Source organism: Jaculus jaculus, chromosome 13 (assembly GCF_020740685.1).
Source record: "Jaculus jaculus isolate mJacJac1 chromosome 13, mJacJac1.mat.Y.cur, whole genome shotgun sequence".
NCBI classification, from domain to species: domain Eukaryota; kingdom Metazoa; phylum Chordata; class Mammalia; order Rodentia; family Dipodidae; genus Jaculus; species Jaculus jaculus.
The window spans coordinates 16332431-16348577 of NC_059114.1; the positions used below are offsets into that span (position 1 = coordinate 16332431).

At 48.5% G+C, this 16147-nt stretch overlaps 1 protein-coding gene across 1 annotated transcript in view; it reads right to left on the reverse strand.

The window, feature by feature from the left end:
- Positions 1-1394: 1394 nt before the first annotated feature.
- Positions 1395-16147, reverse strand: part of Ccdc60 (coiled-coil domain containing 60) — a 207974-nt gene continuing 193221 nt past the window's right edge. Inside the window, exons 9-14 of the mRNA XM_045132970.1 lie at positions 13597-13668; positions 10239-10301; positions 9708-9830; positions 7462-7593; positions 3756-3945; positions 1395-1614 (exon numbers count right to left, since the gene is read on the reverse strand). Of these exons, the coding sequence (XP_044988905.1) occupies positions 1513-1614; positions 3756-3945; positions 7462-7593; positions 9708-9830; positions 10239-10301; positions 13597-13668 (682 nt within the window). The 3' untranslated portion in view covers positions 1395-1512. The remainder of the gene's footprint in view (positions 1615-3755; positions 3946-7461; positions 7594-9707; positions 9831-10238; positions 10302-13596; positions 13669-16147) is intronic.

Below are 16147 nucleotides of genomic sequence, written 5' to 3' on the forward strand. Positions count from 1 at the left end.
TCTTCCTTTTTTCTTCTCCTTCTTCTCCTCCTCCTCCTTCCTCCTCCTCCTTCCTCCTCCTCCTCTTCTTTTGGCCTTCTTCCTTTTCTCTGTTTCTTCTCATTCAAGTTCCTATTTAATGCCAAGATATTCAGGGTCTCTGAATTGTTCCATGTCCTTGTAGACTGCATTTTTTATTTTTACATGCCAGATAGCTTGTCAAAGCATGTTAGATATCCAGTACCTATATGGAGCAATGCATGACACTACAGTATTCCTCAGCCTGCCTATAATGATAATAATAATTTTTTTTTTTTTTTTTGCTGACTTGTTGGTCTCTGTGGTAGTCGGGGCCTGTCAGTCGTGGTCACTGCTATGTCCTTACACCTAGAACCTGGCTGTTGTGCATTGGGATCTCAGTAAATAGTCCCCGAGTAAGTGGATCGATGAGCGTCTGGGTGCATGGATGAGGCATATGCTTCCACTGAGTAATAAAATTAGGATCTCCAGTTCTGTTCCTGGGTTGCCAGGCAGAGAGGCGTTGAGGCTCAGTCTACACAAATGCAAACCGAGTCAGCTGTTAATTCCGCTCCGTTAAAATGCCCCAGGTTCCCGTGACTCATTAAGAAAGTAGTGAATGTAAGAACAAAATGAGAAAAGAGGTTAAAGACAACTAGCTAGCCGTACGTGTGCGCGCGTATGTGTCCCGCGTGTGCTGTGTGCGCGCGCGCTGTACGCATGAGTGTGTGCAGACGAGTGTGCCCCATGGATCTGTGCGGATGCCGAAAGCTGATGTCATGTGTCCTCTCCTGTTCTGCCTCACGTCCTTGTGAGGAGTCACTCACTGAACCCAGAGCTCAAACCCTCAGGGAGCCTCGGGAATTCTCGGATCTCTGCCCTCCTCGGGGACAGGGTTACAGGCCTGTGTGGCCGTGTCTGGCTTCATCTGTCATGTAGGTGCACAGGATCAAACTCGGGGGCTCAGGCTGGCATAGCAAGTGTTATTACCACCTGGCCATCTCCCAAGCCCCTCGTAGGACACTGAGAAATGCGTTCTAGCTCCAGTGGTGTGTGAAATGAGGATCCCATTGCTATCTACTTAACCAAGTCATCGCGAGAGCGAAGTGATATTATACAAGCAAAGCATACAGTGTTGGATTTGTTGCAGAACAACACCTCCACAAAGAGTTAAGTTCCGTACCCAAACTCCAACGCTTTCCTGCTCTGACGTCAAACATCTGGTTCAATTTTTACCATCCAGTGTTTTTATGGAAAAGTTATATGGAAGGGAATTTGAGGAAGTAGGTTGAGTCGGTGGAAGGGGGGGGGGGATAATGAACAGAGATTGGGAGCTTGGGACTGGGGCTGTGGGGCCAAGGGGAGGGCCATGTGGGAACATCCGTGTGTGTGTAGAATGTTCCAAAAGCCAGTCTCCAAGTGATCTTCCTGCATCAGCGTTCGTAAGAACGGGTAAGAAGCAACGTGATGGGCAGCAAGGTGGTGGCTTGCTCTCCTCCCCTGGGACTGGTCCAGCTAGGTCAGGGCCGTGTGGGGCCTGATGGGTATGTTGACCCGACCCTGAAGCCAGGCGATATAATCCTCTTGGGGCATGCGGATGATGTGTTCTCGCACAAACTGTGGGCCAAACACAGTGTCAATCTCTGAATGTGGGTTGAAGGATAGATACCACCCTCCCCTTGACATCCCAGATTTTATAATTGAGACTCACAACCGCCCCCCGCCCCCGGAGGTCCTAAACACTGAGGCATTCGTACTGCCTAGAGTATCAGGTGGGGCTGGTCTTTCTAGCAAAAGGGCCCCCTCTCCAGTTCCATGGTTCAGAAATCTAGTCTTTTTTTTTTTTAATATTTTACTTACTTATTAGAGAGAGAGAAAGAGAAAGAGCACACACCAGGGCCTCCAGCCATTGCATATGAACTCCAGATGCATGTGACACCTTGTCCATCTGGTTTATGTGGGTACTGGGGAATCAAACCTGGGTCCTTAGGCTTCATAGGTAAGCGCCTTAACTGCTAAGCCACCTCTCCAGCTCACAGAGCTAGTTTTAAATTCATTTTTGTTGTTATGGACCCAGAGAAATTTGAGGAGAGGAAGATTACCCAATTGGATATATATTTTTTCCCCTACCTCTTCTTTTCTTATTTATTTGGTTTTTCGAGGTAGGGTCTCACTCAAGCCCAGGCTGACCCAGAACTCAGGATAGCAGTCTTCTCAGGGTGGCCTCGGCAATCCTCCTACCTCTGCTTTTCAAGTGCTGGGATTAAAGGCGTGTGCCGCCGGGCCCAGCCCTACTTTTTTTTTGCTTTTTGAGGTAGGGTCTCACTCGAGCCCAGGATGACCTGGAATTCACTAAGGAGTCTCAGGGTGGCCTCGAACTCACGGCGATCCTCCTACCTCTGCCTCCCAAGTGCTGGGATTAAAGGTGTGTGCCACCATGCCCGGCTTAGCCCTACTTTTTAATATCTTTAATTTTCTTTTCTCTCTCTCTCTGTTCATATGCTATGGTGCATGTACAGAGGTCAAAGGACAGCCTCTGGTATTTGTTGTCACTTACACCTTGTTGGAAACAGGGTGTCTTGTTAGCTGTTGGATCCTCCAGGATACCTGGCTCAGGAGGTTCCAGAGATTTTCCTATCTGCACTTCTCATGTTATCATTGGATGCTGGGATGATAGACACAAGCTACCATGCCCAGTTTTTATGTGGGTTCTAGGGATCTGACCTCAGGTCTTTTACCCACTGACCCATCATCTCAGCACCATTTACACACACACACACATATATTTATATATTTGTTTGTTTGTTTTTGCGGTAGGGTCTTGCTCTAGCCCAGGCTGACCTGGAATTCACTGTTCACTGTGTAGTCTCAGGGTGGCAATCCTACCACATCTGTCTCCCGAGTGCTGGGATTAAAGGTGCATGCCACTGCACCTGGCACCAGCCCTTCCTGCAGGAGCTTCATGAGGTGTGGAGGCTGGACAGCTCCCCTTAAACACCACCTTCCGCTTGCTGTAGTTGAGGTGCGACCTCACTAGTTTACTTGAAACCAGAGCGCCTCAACTTTATTGTGCAGGCAAAATGCAGCCAGGATGCCATTAACATGGCAGGTATGAGTTCATCAATGCGGTTTGGAGCCTGAGATTCTGCACTCCTCACAGGCATCCAGGTGAGGACCCTGCTCCCGGTACGTGGAACATACTTCTAGGAGCGGGTTTTGGAATGTGCCTTTCTGCGGTTATTTATGTGTCCCTCAAACTTCCAAGTTTCCAGGGAGTACCATTTACATTGTCAATAAGGACCCTTGGAGTTGGAGCGGAACAAACCAACGTAATATGACAATGCGACTCCTAGTAGAATCTGAGCTCCATGAAGCCAGGAGTCTTTGTGTGTTTTGATTTGATCATTGGGTTCCTTATACATTTCAAAAAATATATTTTATATTTTATATTTATATTTGCAGAGAGAGAGAGAGTATGGGCTTGCCAGGGCCTCCAGCCACTGTAAATGAACTCCAGCTGCATACGCCACTTTGTGCATTTGGCTTTACATGGGTACTGGGGTCATTGGACTTTGCAGGCAAGCACCTTATGGGTGCTGGGGAACCAAAGCCAGGCCGTTAGGCTTTGCAGGCAAGAATCTTAACTGTGAGCCATCTCTCCAGCCCTGGTTTCCTCTGCTTAAACAGTGCCTAGGAGTTGGGAGATGACTGAGTGAGGACACCTGAGCAATGGTGAGACGTAAGGGGGTGGTGGTTACCTCGATAGCCACAGCGATGTCTGGAGAACACAGTTCCCAGACCCTCAGGTCCTGCAGCACCTTTAGGAGGACGTGGGGCCGGATCCTCAAGTCCAGGTTCTCTCCAAACTTCTGAAGTTTTGCCAGGATCTTTTTGGCAGGGCGGAAGTTCTTTAGATCCTCGGGCAGTTTGGACAACAGATCAAAGTACCTTCCATTGCAAAAGGAGAGGGACAGTTAGGGGGTTGCTGAGGGTGGAGTCTAGACCCTTAGGTCTTCCTTCTCTACTTTCTCTTTCTTTTTATAAAACATTATTTATTTGCAAGGAGAGAGAGAGAGTGGGCACATTCCAGTGCCTCTTGCTACTGCAAACAAATTCCCAGATACACATGCCACTTTGTGCATCTGGCTTTATGTAGGTACTGGAGAACTGAACCCAGGCCCTCAGGCTTTGCAAGCAAGTGCCTTTAGCCACGGAGCCATCTCTCCAACCTCTTCTACATTTTCTTTCTACCACTCAACAGGATGTCTTCCAGGCAGCATGAGGCTGTACCCGGGAGGGGGGGCTTTCTTCCATCCTCCGTCTATCTAGATCCACAGACTCCAAGTCTGGTTTCTTTTTTTTTTTTTAGGAGCAGGACAAGCTGGAGCCTGACTTGTATTTCACTTGAAACCAAGCCAAGGATGGGCTTTTAAAGAATGCATTTTTATCAAGCAGGTCATGTGAACGGTAGAAATCGAAAAGGCCACTGGAGTTCTGTGGCTTCTCTTCTACAGTGAATCAGGCCAGAGTGGGTGTGGACAGAGCCACGGGATGTCTTCCAGGTGACGACTGCAGTGACGATAATGATGATGATGATGATGGTGTGTGTATTTTCTATCTCCATAATCATGATGGGATCGGGCCATATTGCATGTGCCTCAGCGCTATGACAGTGGACAAGGGCAGGTTGGGAATACATCGTTGAGATGTTGTGAGCACACAGGCAAGCCAGCCTGGTTTAATCTACCTTAGGTCGAGCTAATGGGATGATTTCAATGTAGTCAGAGCTCACTTAAGGCAAGTGATGGTATGTTTTTACAAGTGCCCCCTCCATCTTGTTGATATTGCCATTGTGCAAGTTGTGGAAGAACAGCCGTCATACATTTATGGCTGCCCATAATGCTTTATATTTATGATATAGACTGATGCATTTGTTCGTGTCTTCCTGTGTAGGGTGTAATCTTCATGAGAACAGGAACATTACCCAAGTTATTCAGTGTGGGGCACGTAGCCAGCTGGGCCTAACTGACAGTCAGTACCCAATGGTCATTATTTGAGAGACTGAAGGAACAGCTGGATGAAGGAAAACGAGAGACTGAAGGAACAGCTGGATGAGCGAAGAGCTAAGCCTCACCATCACTAACAGGCTGTGCTTTGCTCGACTTAATTTTCGCGTCGCTGCGGAGGGGGCCACTGCTTTCCTCAAAGGGATGCCAGAAGTTCCACCATTAGAATCATGGCTGAATCCCATCGTCATTCATCAGCATTAATATCCCACGGTGATACCTTCGTGGTGGTTAATATATATCCCCACACTACCCTCCAAGAGAGGGAAGGGGGCATGCAAACAACAACAACAAAAAAACCACGCTTCCCTTTTTCATGAGGGACCCCCCCCCCCCGCCCTTGGGAGCTCTGTGTATTTTGGGAGGCTGGATATTTCTTGCAAGAAGTCATGCTCTGGAGGTGTGAGGCAGCAGGGAACTCCACAGTGATCCCAAAACACAAGGTCCTGCTTGTAAGCGCTGCTCAGCATTGGCGACACCACGTGAGGGGCTCTTTTTGGGTCTGTCTCTACATTTTTCCTCATCGTATTCCTAGATCTCCTTTTATAATCCCGTCCTATGGGGATCATGACACGGTAGCACATCAGACCCCAGTTCTGAATGACAAGTGAATATACAGACGGGGACCAGGCAGGGGCTCACTTCCTAAATCCACCACTTCTCATGGTAGGACGCTGGACAAGTGAATTGAGTCCTCCAAGCCTCAGTTTCCTTGTCTGTGAAATCGGGGTTTAATATACTCTTCAGGAGTTGAGGGGGAAGGCACAAAAGAAACGATCTATGAAGTTTCCGTAGGGTGGTATCTTGCCGATTCCATTTGGAATGCTCTCTGGTGGTTGGCTGGCACGTCCCTTCTTAAAAGTTTCATCTTATTTTTCGGTCTTTTGAGGTAGGGTCTCGCTCTAGCTCAGGCTGACCTGGAATCCACTATGTAGTCTCCGGGTGGCCTTAACCTCATGGCGATCCTTCTGCCTCTGCCTCCTGGGTTCTGCGATTAAAGACCTGTGCCACCATTCCCGGCATTTAATATTTTTTTTAAAAAAATATTTGTATTGATTTATTTGCAAGCAGAGAGAAAGAAGAGAGACAGAAAGAATGGAGGCCAGGGTCTCCAGACACTGCAAACGAACTCCAGATGTATGTGCCACTTTGTGCATCTGCCTTTGTGTGGGCACTGGGGAATTGCATGGCCGACAAGTGCCTTAACTGCTGAGCCATCTCTCTAGCCCTTATCTTATTTTTAACTGCTCCATAGTCATTGGACATATTTCTGGGGTACCGGATGACATTTTAGGGCAATGTGCAGTGATTCATCCAGGATACTAGCACATGTCATTTCTTTGTAGTGAGGACATTAAGAACTTTCTCATTTAGTTATTGATTTTAAACTAATGCATTGGTTTGAAATTTTATTCATTTATTTGAGAGAGAGAGAGAGACAGAGAAACAGAGAGACAGAGAGAGAGTATGGGTGTTCCAGGGCTCCTGCCACTTGCACATGAACCCAGATGCATGTGCCACTTTGTGGACCTAGCTTTGTGTGGGTTTTGGGAAACTGAACACAGGCTTTCAGGCAAGCAAGTGCCTTTAACCACTGAGCCATAACTCCAGCCCTCACCCAGTTATTTGGAAAGACACAATGCTCATCATAGTCACCCTGCTGTCAGCAGACACCAGAACTTACTACGTTACCTTTTGTTTCCACATAGTGTCGGGCACGTGCTGGGACACAGACTCCCTAGGGTATGTCTGCCTGGGTTTAGATCCTTGAGGGATTTAGTCATTCAGGAAATATAGTGATCACCTCCACAACCCCCAGAAACTGTCGACATTTTCGGGCCATTGCGCTTCATCTTTCTCTGAGGGGGGCCGGCTGGCAAGTGAGCTCTCCTTATGTGTAGGTCTGATTCCAACAAGGTAAGAAAGGAGAACGGGGGCCGGAGAGATGGCTTAGTGGTTAAGGCGCTTGCCTGTGGAGCCCAAGGACTCATGTTCGACTCTCCAGGTCCCATGTTAGCCAGATGCGCAAGGGGACACAAGCGTGCAAGGTCACACATGCACATAAGGAGGCGCACATTTCTGGAATTCAATTGCAGTGGCTGGAGGCCCTGGTCTGCCAATTTGCTCTCTGTCTCTCACTCTTATTCTCACTCCCTTGCATAAAAATGGCTATTCTGTTGGGCTTACCTCAAAAAAAAAAATAAAATAAAAAAGATAGGATGGATGATCTATGGTCCAGAGGCTCATGGGTTCCTGCCTGACTGTGTCTTCTTGGGTCACCCTACTGACGGTCAGCGGCAGTTTGGACACGATGCCTCTCTATGCCTGGCAGGATTAATGGAGTCAGCCGTGGTGTAATAACATCACACCCCATCTCGTCTGGGCCCTCATATCTTACCAGTGGTCTGCGATTTCTTCCGCGTCCCCTTTCACCATGGGGATGTGACGCCTCATCTTGGCTATGTCCTTCTGGAAGTTTGAGGTGAAGATGAAAGAACGGAACTTCTGGATCCCTCGCTCTTCTTGGCGCCTGGGAAGTTACGTGAAAATGGTGAGAAGAATTATAGCTCCAGCCACCTCCTCCCTGAACCATCCTAGCCCCTCTCAGTCATCTGACTTAACTGCTTTTCCTCCTCAGGGCGCTCACCTACCCGACCCGTGAGGTTCTCGCTCTTGGGTCTGAGGATACACCCCTCTCCAAGGTCCTGACATGGCTCTGGCTAACCTAGCCATTCTCATCACCCCATTCTCTTCCTGCTTCTGCTGGTGTGCACCCAGATTTGTCACCTTTAAAATGGAGGCGGTCATGGTTCCTCCCTTCCATAGGTGGGAATTAAGTTATGTGTGCAAAATGCTGTATTTAGTGTCAGGCACATAGTAGATGCTTAGCTCGTGTTGGTTCTCCACACCTCTTATTTTGTGCATATGACCTCTGTCTCTCAAAAGATGTACACACCCACCCACACCTACCCACACACACACACCTACCCACACACACACACGTGCACCAATGCCTTTATACAACACACTCAATGACTTTCCATTTTACTTGGAATGAATCACCGAGCAAGTTATCCTTCAAGGTTCCAGGTTATTCAGTCCCAACAGTATTTTCCACCTTCATCATCTTGCCCAGAATTTGACGCTTTGACTCATGACCATAGTCTCCGAGGTAAAGTTCAACCTCTGTGGGTGAGCTCCGCTGGTGAGCTGGCCTCTTTCCAGCTCTCCGATCAGCTTGAGGACATGTCAGGACCCAGCCACGACTGAGTGCCCAAGGTTCCTGGTTCCCTTTTCAGCTCCTGGGACTTTTCTGCTGGTTTTCTTTGGAACTCTTTCCCTTCTTACTTTCCCAATGTGACTCTCTGGATTTGAATTCCACCTCTACTCCTTAGTCGCTTAAGGGGCTTTAGATCAGAGATATATCATCTATGAAGTGGTTCCGATAATGTTTCCCCACCACCACCACCAGGATGGGTGTGACAAGTACATGATACAGGAATGCAGATATCTTCTACCTTGGGGCTGGTGCTTGCTTTTTTTTGGAGCAATGCCTAACACAGCACCCTGGAAACAGCATTTGAAAATGCTCCTCCAGGGACATGTTCAGATAGCTGTCCCAGGTCAGGAAAGGCTCCTGTCTTCTGGGCCCCGTTAGCCCTCTGTTGTTTTTATGCTGCTCTCATCACCCTGTGTGGTAGAGTCCTGGGTGCCTGCCTGTCTCCCATTAGATGGGGAGCTCTGAACAGGACGGATCAGGGGTTCCAGACCCCTGTCTGTAAGGACGAGAGTGTGAAGGGTCACCCGGCAATCCTGATGAGATGGATGTGTCACCAAGGTACGTGGCCAGTATAGTCTGGGCATGGAGGGCAGTGTTTGGATTACCAGAAAGGGGCAGAGCCTGGTGGCCTCTGGTGATCTTCACAAGTTCCATTTACGGCATTGGTGACTGTGTGATGACGCAGTGTCTCACTTCTAGTCAAATTCTCAGGTCCCGTCCTGCCTTGGAGCTTTATGTCACTTCCCTGCAATGTCCCTCCTACGATGTCATTCCTTTCTCACAACACTCCTGCAGGCTCATCCTAAAGCTCAACCTTAGAGAGGACTTCCTGGGTTGTCCAGCCTAAATTAGGGCCTTGAGGTTTCTGTATTTCTTTCTTCCTCCTCCTCCTCCTCCTATGTATTCCACCATCTCTTCCTCACTTCTTCTTTCTCTTTCCTTCTTCTCTTCTCTTCCTCCTACATTTATGTTCTCTGCCTCCTCTCTCACCTTTCCTTTGTTTTAACTCCATTCTTCCTCTCTTCGTTCCTCCTCTTTCCCTCTTTCCTCCTCTTCCACTCCTTCCCCTTCTATTCTGTTCTCTGCCTCTTCCCTCTCTCTCCATCGTCCTCACCCCCTCCCCCCGTTCTCTCTCTCCTTGCACACCCCAACAAAACACCTGGCCTCCTCCCACATTCAGTGGTTCTCATGTGCATCTCTATTGCAGATGCAGTTGCTTGGTTTTTGCCCAGACTTTGCAGTTTCTGAGGGCGAGGAAGAAGTATTTGTCACCACCGCAGCCCCAGCACCAGGGACACGGCTGAGCTCACAGTGGGTAAGGACTGAGTATCCGCGGAGTTAACTGGGTCGGTGCGACTCCTTACTTCATGAGGATCTCCATCTTGTCCTGCAGGCAGAAGCCGGCCTCCTGGGCCACGCTGTAAAACTTGGCCCTCATGCTGTAGCAGATCCCGCTCTTGCACTGGATGATGTCACGGTTGGCGTGGCTGTGGACACAGATGGAGAAGGGCTCGGCAATGGGACCCAGGGGACACTCCCAGGACCCTTAGGGGCTCCACTGAGCCCTAGGTGCCCTGAAGTGGGGTATTGTGTGTGACCACCTGGGCTCTCCACCTGCACCTGGAGTCTCCCTCAGCCTCCCCCTGGAGATTGGAGCATCATCTGGCTGGTATTTCAAGCCCTATTCAATGCGCCCGCCAGTGAGACAGCCAGTCAACAAAGCCCAGCAGATGTTAAGGGCAGTGGGACCGAATCACGTTCCCTCGCCTCTCTGCACTGTGTGGCTTTGGGGAGTCTGGTCTGCACCGACTCTTTCCCCTACCCTGGAAAACAGAGGGTGTGCTCACCATGGTGACTGCCTCTTGTCCAGTTCTTGCACTGTCCACTTGGCTTACCTTTTTGACTTCTTTTGGGTCACCTGGGTGTGGCTTTCTCCGTTTGTCGTGCTGGATCTCTCACTGAAACACCAAGGGGTGGTTTCAAGTTGCCTTGAGTGTGCTTTGGGGACTGGAGAGATAGCTTAGAGGTTAAGACACTGGCCTGTGAAACCTAAGTACCCAGGTTCAATTCCCCAGGACCCACGTAAGCCAGATGCACAAGGTGGTGCATGCATCTGGAGTTCCTCTTTTACAGTGGCTGGAGGCTCTGGTGTGCCCATTCTCTCTATTTGCCTCTTCTTCTCTCCCTCTCAAATAATTAATTAAATAAATAAAAAATATTTTAAAAATGTGCCTCTGGTCCTCATGATATCTGCTAGCTTCCAGGATTCAGGTATGGAGGTGACTCTAATCAGGGCATCAGAACAAGGCTTTGTCTCACCTCTTAGCTTGCGCTCCTGCCATCCTTACTGCCCAGAGTGCCCTCTTACTCCAATTCTACCCTGTGTCATTGCCCTGCATGCCTGGACTCTTCAGAACCACGTTTGCAGGGTCATGATCATCAGCGTTTTGGATCTCAGGCTCCTTTGTATGGAAGTGGCCTCTGCATCTGGAGGGTGGGTGGGTGTTTTGGGTCTTCCATTCTCCTTGCTCTTAACACTTAACATGGGCCAGGTGCCTGGTTGGTAAAGGAGGGCTGAATCGTCCTCATGTGTCATCCATCCTCGGTGTTCCTGTCCCCAGCCTTCTTTCAAGAAGACTCTTCTATAAATTAGACCTTGGGCTGATCAGCCATGCCGCTCTGCTTTGGATGCAGATAGAGTTGGATTCAGGATCCATCCCAGTGATGCTTCAAGTGACTGCCCTTTGGGTCACCTCCTCTGTGATCAAGTGGCCACCCTCTTTCTAGGTGTGGACTGACTGGATCCCTTGCAGGACGTTTCTGTCTTGACTCTGACTGGGCCCTCTTCCCAGAGCAAGGTGAAGGACACCCCCCCCCCTGCTTAGGTCCTTTTCCTACTGTTTTTCTTCCAGGTCCAATTTTAGTCATCTGGGCCAAAAACACTATATTTTTAAAATTTATTTTGAGACAGACAGACACAAAGAATGGGCCTGCCAGGGCCTTCAGCAGCTACCAATGAACTCCAGGCATATGCGCCCCCTTGTGGCATAGGTGCAGCATTGCACACTTGTGTCTCTGGCTCTGTGGGACTTGGAGATTCAAACAGGAGTTCTTAAGCTCCTCAGGCAAGCACTTTCCTTAACTGCTAAGCCATCTCTCCAGCCCAAGAACACTATTTTTATTTGAGATAGGGGTCTCGCTGTAGACCAGGCTGACCTGGAATTCACTGTGTAGTCTCAGGGTGGCCTCGAACTTATGGCGATCCTCCTACCTCCTCCTCCCGAGTGCTGGGACTAAAGGCATGTGCCACCACACCTGGATAGAACACTATTTTAAAAGCACCTTTCTGCCTTCCTGTGTCCCCCTTCTTTCTTCCAAATACTCAACTGACTTGACCACTTTATCTGTGTGGTCCCTGGGGGTGCTGGACTGTTTTACTACTCCTATAATATGTGACTAATCTCTCCATTATGGTCTTGTGGCGTTTGAGGCTCTCGGAGTCCTTCCCTGTAGGCGAGTAAATAGTACATGCTTTTGTTTTCTACAAGCGCATGCGATTGTACGCAATAGGTTTTAGAACACATGGGTGGTTGGTAAAATGTTGTCCCTTCTCTGAATGGGATATAGGGCCTGCCACCAGGTTTTATTTTGGATTCCAATCAGTTTTCCTGACCTCTGTAGATGGATCTTTTTGGGAGACCATGTTGGCTCCACCCCCCACCCCATATTGTTCTCTTTTTTAAAATATAGTTTATTTATTTATTAGAGAGAGAGAGAGGGAGGGAGGGAGGGGGAGAGAGAGAGAGAGAGAGAGAGAGAGAGAGGGAGGGAGAATGCGAAAGAGAATGGGCACGCCAGAGACTCCAGCCACTGCAAATGAACTCCAGACGCATGCGCCCCCTCGAGCATCTGGTTTACGTGGCTCCTGGGGAATTGAACCTGGGTCCTTTGGCTTTGCTGGCAAGTGCCTTAACCGCTAAGCTATCTCTCCAGGCCTAGTGTTCTCTTTTCTTAGAGTTTTAATATGGAGTGGAAGGGGAGGCGGGAGGCAAGGGGAGGGGTGTCATTAGCTGGAGATAAACTATGAAGACCCGTTTGACTTCTCGATGCTTCCTTTCCTCTGGCCCTCACTGAGTTTCCCCCATACTGGACATTGTCCAGTGCCTCTAAGCTTCCTCCTGTCTCATGCCCCTTGTACATGCCATCCTCTCTGCTCGAATGCCCTTGCCATTTTCCCCACTCGACCGATGAGCTGACCTTCTCAGTTTAAATACCAAACTCAGTCTGGGTTAGGGCCTTGCTGGTTAACTATTCTCTCCTTCCTACTTTTCTTTCAGAAACACTTCATAGTCATGATTTTATGGGCAAGTATGGGATTATCTGAGGAAAGGCCTGACATCATATTCAGTTAGCAGTTCTGAAGTATGAGAAGAATTCAAGGGGTCTGTGAAGGCAGATGGAGGAAAAAGCCTTCCTCTTTATTTAACTAGCCTTTAACTGAAATGAGAAATCCCAGGCATTTGCATATTGCACAATAATTGCGGGAGGTATTTTGAGGAATCATTTACACTCAGTGCTAATCCAAAGCCACCGTAGCCATTAGACCCGCTACTAAGTCTTAGTCTATACCGCGTTGATAACAAAGCTTTGAGGTGGCAATGCCCTCAATCGGGCTGTAATAGACTAATCTCTATTATGAAGGATATCTCAGTAATCCTTCATAATTCATTATATGTATTTAAAACATTCTTCTGGAAGAAATTCATAGGCTTCCACAGCACAAAAGCTGTAAACCACAGCACAGCTCCTGGCCCAGAAAGGGGTCCTAAGACTTGTCTGCAGATAAAGAAATGAATCAGGAAAGACCACCACACCTGCCATTACCGATCCCTGAGCAAGGGGAGGAACAATAATTCCCATAGAATAAAGTCCTCCGGGATACTCTATGAGACCCATACCCTCATGCCGACCTCATATCTGTAGAATGAGGTCAAAGTTTAAAGGGAGGGGAGTAGTCTTGTGCCATATCCCTTGTCACTGCTGGGAAATATGAACATAAAACATGGGCTTTAAGTGCTGGGCTGCGCAGTCTGGATACTCACCCCAGCCTGGGAGTGAAGGGGCTTGTTCCCAAAGAGGTTGCAGGAAGGAAATAATGCATATCTCCCCATCCCTCTTCCTATGGCCTGGGGAAGATCGCCCCCGTGGGCGGCACCATTCCCATCCAACTGCTGTGGGCTCAGTCCTCCTTACCTGGACTTGTGGGTGGTCTGTCCCACCTTGGAGGCAGAGTCACTCTTGTTTTGCTTGAACACCGACAGGATGCTGCAAAGAGAGGGGTGGTCTTTTAGCAATGTGCTGAAGTCGAATGGGTCTGTAGATACCCGTAATATGACAGGAATCCTCGCTCTAGATTAGGATCTTCAGAGCCAGGGTGGGAGAACCCCATGGAGATTTAGCCAATAACACAGGTCCTAGCCACATTCCAGAGATCTGGGTGCTACAGACTTGGTGGAGGTGAAGCAGGAGCTGTATTTAACGCCCCCCCCCCTTAGAATCACACAGAGATCACTGCTGACCATATAATTAAACAACTTCAGGATTATATACACATACACACTGTAGAATTCCACCCCACTCCAGAAACACATATACCCCCTTTAGACTTCCACACATATTCCCCAGGTTCCCACACCACACAACTAGAAATCTGTACACATACTGAGAATTATGCAAGTTATCTAAAATCACACATACACACATTCAGAATTGTACACTCATCTGCTCACACATAGAATTCTGCACACCCATCCAGAATTAGACACGCCCCTCGAATTCTACACATACACCTTGAATCACATGGGCACCTAGAATTCCACACGCTCATCCACTCAGAACTCTACGGTCCCTGGAGTTTTATTGACACCTAGAATTCCACATGCACATATCCACAATCCCACATGCTGGGATTTCTAGGTACCTATACAGATACTGAGATACCCAGAGTTCTACATGCCCATGCACTCAGAATTTCAGACACAAGCCCCCTAGAATTACTACACATACACATGAAGAACTCCACACAGAGACCTAGAATGCCTCCCCCGATGCATCGAGAATATGTGACTGTGAATTTCCTATATAGGCATCCCCTCTGAATCCCACATACGCCCCCAGCCCCTGCAGACCTCCCTCGCATTCTGCCAGAGAACCCACTGCATGTCCTCATCAGAATAGCTGGCTTTGGAGACTCTGCCTCAGGGGGTGTGTTGGATGGGGGGGCTCTGGAAAGAGGTGTCTTCATAAGCACCCCAAGCTGGTTCTGATCTCTGGACATCTGGAAAACAAGCCATCTTCTTACATGACTAGGGGCCAGGCCCACCTTGAGGCTGGGGGCTGGAATCTAATGATCTAATCTAAGTACTACTGTACTTAGGTTTAAGCTTATATGTTAGACAGATGCATTGCCTCACTAAATGCTTCAAGTGATGGAAATAGGCACTAGTCCCATAATATTCCTAGTATTTTTTTTAAAAAAAGTATCCTATAATCCTCACCATGACCCTTTTGGATAGGTTGCTAAAGAGATTTATAAAAGAAAAAAATATACATCATCTAGGGGGCTGGAGAGATTGCTTAGTGGTTAAGGTGCTTGCCTGGGAAGCCTAAGGATCCAGGTTCGATTCCTCAGTACCCCTGTAAGCCAGATGCACAAGGTGGTGCGTGAGTCTGGAGTTTGTTTGCAGTGGATGGAGGCCCTGGCATGCCCATTCCCTCTCTTTTAAATAAATAAATAAAATATTCAACAAAATATTTACCTAGAGGGTTGGAGAAATGGCTCAGTGGTTAAAGGTACTTACTTGTAAAGCCTAATAGCCCAGGTTCAATTCCCTAGTACCCATGGAAAGCCCGAGGCTGTGGGTGGTGTATGCATCTGGGGTTCGTTTACAGTGGCTAGATGCTCCGGCATGCCCATACTCATTCTGCCTTTCATTTTTAATAGTAAGAACCTATTTTGGGGCTGGAGAGATGGCTTAGCGGTTAAGCGCTTGCCTGTGAAGCCTAAGGACCCCGGTTCGAGGCTCGGTTCCCCAGGTCCCACGTTAGCCAGATGCACAAGGGGGCGCACGCGTCTGGAGTTCGTTTGCAGTGGCTGGAAGCCTTGGTGCGCCCATTCTCTCTCTCTCCCTCTATCTGTCTTTCTCTCTGTGTCTGTCGCTCTCAAATAAATAAATAAAAATTAAAAAAAAAAAGAACCTATTTTGTATGGATACATCATGCATTGGTACCATCTTTTCCCTCCCCCTTACCCCCATTCTCCAGGGGACCCAACTCAGTGGGGTTGCTGGTATTCCTCATGGGATTGTGGGTTATGCTTTGTGGGGGAGCAGCAGTCAGTTACTGGGGGGAGTCAGTGCCTCTGGGCATGACGTCCCAACCTGTGACTCTTAAATCTTCCTCCCCCTCTTCTGCAAAATTCCCTGAGCCTTGGTGGATGTGTTTTAAGTCTGTTTCATGGATGAGCTCTTAGGACCCTCTGGATTTCTGTTTTGGTAGGTGTTGACTATCCTCAGCGTCCGTCTCCTTCACCCTGGTGCTGCTTGTCAGGGTCACCCCGGAAGCAGCACTCTTGCTTGTCTCCCCACTTCCTCTGTGGTTTCGCCTGGGCCTTGACAGAGATGTGAGGGGTGGTTTCTCTCGTTGGTTCTCACTACTTTTCTGTGTGCATACTTGCCAGAGATTCAGACTCTCTCTCTCTCCTTGTCTGCTTCTTTCTGTTTCTCTCTCAAATAAATAAGTAAAA